General features: G+C 73.7%; 1 protein-coding gene and 1 pseudogene across 1 annotated transcript; one reads left to right on the top strand and one right to left on the bottom strand.

Moving 5' to 3' along the window:
- Positions 1–323: 323 nt before the first annotated feature.
- Positions 324–4,813, top strand: LOC106487808 (cytochrome P450 11B, mitochondrial-like). The gene is given in 12 exon segments (XM_067292572.1): positions 324–523; positions 601–756; positions 2,074–2,273; positions 2,360–2,379; positions 2,381–2,564; positions 2,674–2,816; positions 2,818–2,829; positions 3,237–3,403; positions 4,222–4,228; positions 4,230–4,301; positions 4,393–4,584; positions 4,700–4,813. Coding segments are annotated over 12 exon segments (1,467 nt in total).
- A 697-nt stretch (positions 4,814–5,510) lies between these two features.
- LOC106487813 (TBC1 domain family member 20-like) lies at positions 5,511–8,535 on the bottom strand (annotated as a pseudogene).
- Between the last annotated feature and the right edge of the window lie 391 nt (positions 8,536–8,926).

The following is an 8,926-nucleotide window of genomic DNA, read 5'->3' as shown; positions in this document are numbered from 1 at the left end:
GCACATGGGGTGCAAGACGTGGGGCTGGGATGCAGAGTGCAGCGTGTGGGGTGCAGGCCATGGGGTGCAGCGTGTGGGGCGTGTGCCGTGGGGCCAGGAGGGGTGCAGCAGCCACTGCCCGGGCTGCGCCCCCCCCCCTTCCCCACGGCGGGCCCCACGGCGGGCGCCACGCCGAGCGGGGACCTTGCCCCCGCCGCCCCCGGCGTATTTTTAGCCCGCGGGGACGGAGGCATCCGGCACGGGGCCGGGCGCCGCGGCGCCGATATAAGGGGGGCGGCGGAGCGGGGGGCCCCGGGGGGTGGGGGGGGCGCGACGGCGCGGCCATGGGGCCCCGCAGCCTGCTGTGGGGCCGGCGGGCGCTGTGCTCGGGGGCGGCCCCCCGCCGCCTGCGGCCCTTCGAGGCCATTCCCCGCAGCGGCCGCAACCGCTGGCTCGACCTCTACCGCCTCTGGCGCAGCAGCGGCTTCCAGGACTTCCACCTCGGCATGCAGAGCAACTTCCAGCGCCTCGGACCCATCTACAGGTCCGGGCCGGCCCCCCCCCCGAGGTGCCCCACGGGTGGGGGGGCGGCCGCCCCGGCTGACGCCCCGTGTGCCGCAGGGAGACCGTGGGCGCCTACAGCTGCGTCAACGTGCTGCTGCCGCAGGACGCGGCCCGGCTCTTCCAGGCCGAGGGCGTCTTCCCGCGCCGCATGGGCATCGAGGCCTGGACCGCGCACCGCCGCCTCCGCAACCACAAGTGCGGCGTCTTCCTGCTGTAAGAGCCGGGGCAGGGCGGGCGGCGGGGTGCCGTGGGGCACGGACGGGGGTGCAGTTGCAGGCATGGTCTGGGCACGCCGTGGGGCACGGACGGGGGTGCATCATGGACGCAGTCGGGGCGCACTGTGGGGCACAGCTGGGGGTGCACTGCAGGCATGGCCTGGGGACACCATGGGGCACAGCTGGGGGTGCATTGCGGGGCACAGCCTGGGCACGCCGTGGGGCACGGCTGGAGGTGCATTGCAGGCATGGTCTGGGCACGCCGTGGGGCACGAACAGGGGTGCATCACGGGCACAGTTGGGGCGCACCGTGGGGCACGGCTGGGGGTGCATTGCAGGCACAGCCTGGGCACGCCATGGGGCATGGACGGGGGCGCATCACGAGTGCAGTCAGGGCGCACTGTGGGGGCACGGCTGGGGGTGCATTGCAGGCATGGGCTGGGTACGCTGTGGGGCACAGCTGGGGGTTCATTGCAGGCACAGCCTGGGTGCACCATGGGGCACAACTGTGGGTGCATTGAGGGTGCAGCTGGGGCACGCCATGGGGCACAGCTGGGGGTGCATTGCAGGCACAGCCTGGGCACACCATGGGGCACGGCTGGGGGTGCATTGCGAGCATGGCATGGAGACGCCGTGGGGCACAGCTAGGGGTGCATTGCGGGCACAGCCTGGGTGCACCATGGGGCACGGCTGGGGGTGCATTGAGGGTGCAGCTGGGGCACGCCGTGGGGCACAGCTGGGGGTGCATTGTGGGCATGGCCTGGGGACGCTGTGGGGCACAGCTGGGGGTACATTGCAGGCACAGCCTGGGTGCACTGTGGGGCACAACAGGGGTGCATTGCGGGTGCAGCTGGGGCACACGGTGGGGCACAGCTGGGGGTACATTGTGGACATGGCCTGGGGATGCCGTGGGGCAGGGCTGGGGGTGTGTTGCAGGCGCACAGTCTGGGCACGCCGTGGGGCACGGCTGGGGACAAGTCACAGGCGCAGGCTGGGCGTGCCGTGGGGCACAGCCTGGGTGCCAACAGGGCTGCATTATGGGCACAACCTGGGTGCACCATGGGGCACAGTCTGGGTGCACAGTGGGGCGCAGCCTGGGTGCAAACAGGGCTGCTCCGTGGGGCACAAGCCGGGCTGCATCGCAAGTGCAGCCTGGACGCACCGGTGGGCACAGCCAGCGCTCGCCGTGGGGCCCGGCCCGAGCCAGCGGCAGGGAGCGCCCCGTGGGGCAAAAGCCAGGCACGCTGGTGGGGGGGGCGCAACGAGGCCGGCAGGGAGCCCGGCGGGCGCTGATCCGTGCCTGACGCCCCGGCAGCAACGGCGAGGAGTGGCGCTCGGACCGGCTGCTGCTCAACCGGGAGGTGATCAGCCCCGCCGGCACCCGCAAGTTCCTGCCCTTCCTCGACGCCGTGGCCCGCGACTTCACCGCCGTCATGCGCCGGCAGGTGCAGAAGAACGCGCGGCGCTCGCTCACCATCGACCTGCACCGCGACCTCTTCCGCTTCACCCTGGAGGGTGCGTGGGGCCCGCGGGAGAGCGGGGGGCTGCCGGCGGCGGTGCGTGGTGGGGGGGGCTGACGCGGTGCCCCCGGCCGCCCCCAGCCAGCAGCTACGCCCTGTACGGGGGAGCGCCTGGGGCTGCTGGAGGAGACGCCCGACGCGGAGTCGCAGCGGTTCATCGGGGCGGTGGAGACGATGCTGCGCACCACGCTGCCACTGCTCTTCATCCCGCCCCACGTCATGCGCTGGCTCAACCACCGCCTCTGGAGGGACCACATCGCCGCCTGGGACACCATCTTCCAGCACGGTGAGCCGCGGCCCGGACTCCTGGGCCCTGTCTGCGGCGCGGCCAGGGGCAGGAGGGTGCCGGCGGCGGCGCGGGGTCCCCGGAGGCTGACGGGCGCCCGCCCCCGCAGCCGACAAGTGCATCCAGAACATCTACCAGGAGTTCTGCCTGGGGCAGCCCCGCAAGTACTCGGGCATCATGGCCGAGCTGCTGCTGCAGGCCGAGCTGCCCCTCGACTCCATCAAGGCCAACATCACCGAGTTCACGGCCGGCTGGCGTCGACACGGTGCGTGCGGGGGCGGCGGGGCGGCACGCGGCCCGGGGGGGGGCTGGAGCTGGGGGGGGGGTCCCAGCAGGAGAGTGGCAGGCGCCACGGAGGTCCTGTGCGGATGGGGCTGTGGGGTGCTGGGGGTGCCAGGGGGGGCTGCGAAACTGGGGTAGTGGGATGTGGAGTACTGGAGATATCAGGACAGGGGGGTCTGGGGGGTGCGGGGGGTTGGTGCGGGGGTGCCGGGGCCCAGGAGTCCGGGCGCAGCCCCTCGCCGCTCCCGCAGACGGCGATGCCGCTGCTGTTCCACGCTCTTCGAGCTGGCGCGCAACCCGGCGGTGCAGGGCGCGGGGGGGGGTGCGGGGGGGTGGTGCGGGGGTGCCGGGGCCCAGGAGTCCGGGCGCAGCCCCTCGCCGCTCCCGCAGACGGCGATGCCGCTGCTGTTCACGCTCTTCGAGCTGGCGCGCAACCCGGCGGTGCAGGGCGCGCTGCGCGCCGAGATCCGCGCCGCGGAGGCGCGCGGCCCCCGGGAGCTGTCCGCGGTGCTGGGCGCGCTCCCGCTGCTGCGCGCCGCCCTCAAGGAGACTCTCAGGTCTTGCGGGCAGGGGGCATGGGGAGGGGGGGGCTAGGGGATATGGGGGGGCTGGGGGAATATGGGGGGTCGGGGGGGCTATTGGGGTGCTGGGGGGCTATTGGGGTGCTGGGGGATATGGGGGGGGCTGGGGGAGTTTGGGAGGGCGGGAGGCATTGGGGGGCTGGGGGCTACTGGGGCTCTGGGGGATATGGGGGTGCTGGGGGAATATGGGGAGCTGGGGGCTGTTGGGGTGCTGAGGGATATGGGGGGGCTTGGGGAATATGGGGGGCTGGGGGAGTTTGGGAGGGTGGGAGGCATTGGGGGGCTGGGGGCTATTGGGGTTCCGGAGGATATGGGGGGGCTTGGGGAATATGGGGGCGGGGGGAATTGGGGGGGCTGGGGGGATATTGGGGGGCGGGGGGCGTTCTGGGGCTGGGGACATTGGGGGTGCTGAGGGCATTGGGGGGCCTGGAGGCACTAGGGGGGTTGGGAGGTGCTGGGGCTGGGGGCCTATGGCAGGGCTGGGGGCACTGGTGGGGTTGGGGGGGGCTGGGAGCATTTGGGGGGCTGGGGGGGGGCACCACAAGGTTGCAGGCTTAGAGGAGCACTGCCCAGTTAGGGGCACAGGAGCCTCGGGGGCATTGGGGGGGGGGCTGGGAGACCATGGGGGGGTTGGGGGGGGGGACAGTGTGGGGGGTTGAGGGGGGCTGGGGTGGGGGGCGTGCAATGGGACGGAGGGTGCCGGAGGGGTCCGGCACTGCTCGGGTGGGGGTTGGGGGCCGGGGGGGGGGCACCGGGGGGGGGGGAGGGCCCCCGCTCAGGCGCCCCCTTTGCAGGCTCTACCCCGGTGGGCATCACGGTGCAGCGCTACCCCACCAAGGACGTGGTGCTCCACGACTACCGGGTGCCGGCGGGGGTGAGCGGGCCCGCGCGCGGGGCGGGCGGTGTGGGCGGTGTGGCAGGGGGGGGCGGCGTGGGGGGGGGCGCTGAGCCGCCGCTCCCCGCAGACGCTGTGCCAGGTGGCCCTGTACGCCATGGGCCGGAGCCCGGAGGTGTTCAGCTCGCCGGAGCGCTACGACCCGGCGCGCTGGCTCAGCAAGGACGAGAACAGCTTCAAGGCCCTGGCCTTCGGCTTCGGGGCGCGGCAGTGCATCGGGCGCCGCCTCGCCGAGGCCGAGATGATGCTCTTCCTCATGCACGTGAGTGGGGGCCGTGCTCTTCCTCGCGCACGGCAGCGGGGTGGGGGCCGGGGGGGGCTGCAGAGGCCCCGCGGTGCCGCCGGCGCGCTGAGCCCAGCGCTTCCGCCGCCTCCAGGTGCTGCGCAACTTCCAGATCGAGACGGCGTCCAAGGAGGACATCCGCACCGTCTTCGGCTTCATCCTCATGCCCGAGAAGCCACCACTGCTCACCTTCCGGCCCATCGACTGAGCCGGGGGGGGGCAAAGCGGATCACATGCAAATCAGCCGCGGGGGGGGGGAGCCCCCGGGCAGCGAGGGGGCAGAGCTGGGGCCACACGGAGCCCCCACAATAAAGCTGTGTTGCTGCACATGCGCCTCATCTGTGCGGGGACGGAGGGGACCGGAGCGCCCAGGACCCACCAGCCCCCCCAGCGGCAGCGGGAGCTGGGAGGGGACACGTCCCGGCTCCGGGAAAAGCCTAGGCCCCACCGTGTCCGGCTGTGGAAAGGCCAGGACACCCGGGCGGCCCTGGGGAGGCGTGGGCAGGGGGGGTCCCAAAAGGGAGGCGTGGGAAGGGGGCCTATCTGCCCCCCGCCAAACAAGGGCCGCACAGACAGTCCTCGAAAACCAGACTTTATTAAAACGCACATCCCGGGCAGGGAGGCCGGCGCTGGCCTGGGCCAGGGCTGCTCCCGCCGGGCGTCCGGCAGGAGTTTCAGGCCAGCCAGGCTCTGCCTGCGCCAGGGCGGGCTGCCGGGGTCCCGCTGCGCCTCCCCATGGCCCCTCGCCCGCCTGCAGGGTCCTACCGGGCAGGAGGGCAGCAGGGCACCGGCCAAAGAGCATTTCCGGAATGGGATACGGCCCCTTTCCTTCCCCTCCTCTGCTCCCTGCGGGGAGACCCCCCCTACCTGCAGCTCCCGCCGCCGGCGCGGGCAGGGACCCCCGGCAGCAATGGGGGGTGACGCTCGCCGGCTGCCGCTCAGGCCCGGGCCCTGCTGCGGCGTCCGCGGGGCTCCTGGCATCCCGGCCCCGCCAGCGTCTGCGCGAGCGCTAGAAGAGCTGCAGCAGGAACTCGGGGGCCCAGTCCAGGGCGGTGTGCGTGACGGCCAGGGCCACGGCCCCCAGCGTGGCCGAGAGCCCCCACACGGCCGCCTTCACCAGCGGGTTGTGCCCGGCAGTGGGCAGCAGGGCTCCGGCGTCCTCCTCCGCCCCGGCCCGCAGCAGGCGCTGGCGGCGCAGCACGGCGTCGGGGCGCTACGCGGCTTGCTGGAAGGCGCCGAAGGACTGGATGGCGATGCTGCGGCGCGGGAGAGGGGGCGAGGGCTGCGGCGGCGGCGGCGCGGGGCTGCGGTCTCCCTCCTCGGCGGGGACCCGCAGCCCCGAGACGGCGTCGTGCCGGGACTGGGCTCCGAGCGCAGGGGAACGGGCAGGACCCGAGCCCCCCCGCGTCCCCCCTCACCTCTTGTGGTGCTGCAGGGCAGCCTGCCGGGCCAGCTGGGCGTGCGGGTGGCGCTGGAAGAGCTCCTGCGCCTTGGCCACGAGGCTCTCGTAGGGGCAGGTCCTGGGGGATGCGGGACAGGAGCTGGTGCACGCTGGGCATGTCGCAGGCGCAGGCCAGCACCTCCTCCTCCCGGTGCAGCACCACCTGCGGAGGCAGCGGCGGCGTCAGCGCCCCGCGGGCAGGGCCGAGCCCGCCGGGAGGCAGCGAGCTCCCCTCCGGGCCTCGGCCACAACCGCGGGGCCGCCGCACGCATGCACGCACGCACACCGCGGCGGCGAAGTAGACGGGCATGAGGGGGTGCGAGGCGAGGAAGAAGTCGTAGAGGCGCAGGGTGTGGTGGAAGTTGGTCAGGACGTGGCCGTACCACGTGATGAGCCAGCTCAGGGCGAAGATGGTGCCACCACCTCCGCCCTGCGGACACGGGGGAGGACGGGGGGCTGGTGAGACGCGGCCCAGGCGCTTGGCCGTCCCCAGGCAGGTCCCGCCGGGTCCCCGGCTCCTCAGCCCCCCCCACCCCACGGCGGGGTGGCTTACCGCAGCATGAAGTCGTGGAGGCGGGAGCTCTCGCGCTGCAGCAGGGGCATGAGGTAGTTGAGGATGTGCTTGGTGCTGTCCATCGTGGGGTCCATGAAGTCCCTGCGGAAGGGCAACGGCGCGGCAGCGTCGCCCCGGCTGCGAGGGAGCGGCACGGGCCAGGAGCGCGCGCCCGTCCTCGCGGCCCTCCCGTGGGACGCTGCACCCTTCCGCCCCATCCCGGGGCAGCCCCCCCGTGCACCACAGAGCCCCCCCCAGCCTGGGACGCTCTGGGGAGAGACGCCACCAGGCCCATGGGGCTGCCACGGCGGTGTGCGGTGGCAGAAAGCGCCCGTGTCCCCGAGGGACCCTGGCCCGGGTTGGGGGGGGCCGTCGGGGGCCGCGGTACCTGAGGTGGTGGGCGGAGAGCTTTTCGAGCAGGGCCGCGGCCAGGCGCTCGCCCACGGCCAGCAGCAGGGTGACGGCGATGTCGTGGTAGCCCTGGTAGTAGTGGAGCTCGGGGTGGGCGCGCAGCACGTGCAGGATGAGGTTCGCCAGCTGCTCCTGCAGCACGAGCCGCTGTTCGGCCCGCATGCCTGCGCGGGGAGACGGCACGGGGGGGGGGGGCGAGGGGGTGCGGGCAGGGGGGCGCGCGCGGGCCCCCGCAGCAGCACCCCATCCCCGGGCAGGGGCGTCCGCGCCGCCCCCGGCCCCGGCCCCGCTCCAGCACTCACCTGGGGGGAAGCGGCGCGTGGAGCGAGCCACGTCCAGCAGCACCTGCCCGTAGTCGCGGTGGGTCTGGCGCGTGGCTCTGCCTGCCGGAGAGCCGGGATCAGGGCTGGGGAGCGGGGGGGGGGGTCCCAGGCCGAGCCCCCCCCCTTCCCCCCGCCCCGGCGCTGCCCGGGCCCTACCTGGCCGGGGGGGCAGGTTGTAGGTGTCAACGCCGAGCAGCTTGGGCCAGACCTTCCTGCGGATCTCCTCGGAGAGCAGCCCTCCGGCTCCGACGGCAGCGGCCCGCAGCGCCTCGACGCCCACCGGGTCGCTGCGCAGCGCCTCGTGGATCAGCAGCAGCTTCCGCTTCCGCCGCGACGCCGGCAGCTCTGCGGAGGGAGGCGTCGGGGTGGGGGGGGGGCTGCGCGCGCCCTCGCCGCCCCCCCTGCCGGCCCGCAAAGCCCCCCGGAGCCCCCGAGGGCAAAGCCAGCGCGGGCGGGAGAGGCGCCGGGGCCAGCCGGGCCGCTGCCCCCCTCCGTCCGTCTATCTGTCTGCCCATCCGTCACCCGCGAGGCCGACGGCTCCGAGGCGGCGCCAAGGCCGGCACGCGGCCCGGCCCTCACCGCTGCCCCCGGCGTGCGTCACGGCCCCGCACGGGGCCGCCCCAGGGACGCGCCGGCCCCCCCCCCCCGTGTCCCCATGTCCCCGTGTCCCCACGGCTGGGCCGGCCCCCACCCGGGAACCGGGCCCCGAGCTGCCGGCACGGAGGGGGGGGTCGTGCAGTGCCCCCGAAACCCACGTCCCGACACACATTGCCCCCCAAACCCCACATCCCGACACGTGTCACCCCCCAAAACCCATGTCCCGACACGCATCGTCCCCCAAAACCCATGTCCCGACATGCGTCGCCCCCCAAACCCATGTCCCGACATGTGTCGACCCCCAAACCCCACATCCCAACACGTGGCACCCCCCAAACCCCTCACCCCGACATGCAGCGCCCCCCAAACCCATCGTCCTGACAGGCGTTGCCCCCCAGACCCCACATCCCGACATGCGTTGCCCCCCAAACCCCCAAACCCCATGTCCTGACACGCGTCGCCCCCAAAACCCTACGTCCTGACACACGTTGCCTCCCAAACCCCACATCCTGACACATGCTGCCCCCCAAAACTCTCGCCCTGACACGCAGCACCCCCAAACCCACGTCCCGACACGTCGCCCCCAAAACCGCACCTCCCAACATGCGTCACCCCCCGAACCCCAGGCCCCGACACGCGCCACCCCCCAAACCCCACACCCCGACACGTGTTGCCCCCCAAAACCCCTCGCCCCGACACGCGTTGCCCGGCGCCCCCCCAACCCCACAGCCCAACGTGCCCCACACAGCACCCCCAACTCATCACATGGCCCCCCAGGCTGGGGCAGCTGATCCCCACCCCAGGCCTGGCCCCATTGCACCCCCATCCTGGCCCCATCCCCACTGTGCCCCCACCCTGGGCACTGCCCCACGGCACACCCACCCCAGGCCTGGCCCCACTGCACCCCCATCCCGGCCCCATCCCCACTGCACCCCCACCCTGGGCACTGCCCCATTGCACCCCCATCCCGGCTCTATTCCCATTGCATCCCCACCT

The sequence above is a fragment of the Apteryx mantelli genome, chromosome 2 (assembly GCF_036417845.1).
Source record: "Apteryx mantelli isolate bAptMan1 chromosome 2, bAptMan1.hap1, whole genome shotgun sequence".
Lineage (NCBI taxonomy): Eukaryota > Metazoa > Chordata > Aves > Apterygiformes > Apterygidae > Apteryx > Apteryx mantelli.
The sequence above is the reverse complement of the archived record's forward strand: the minus strand, read 5'-3'. Positions and strand labels throughout refer to the sequence as shown.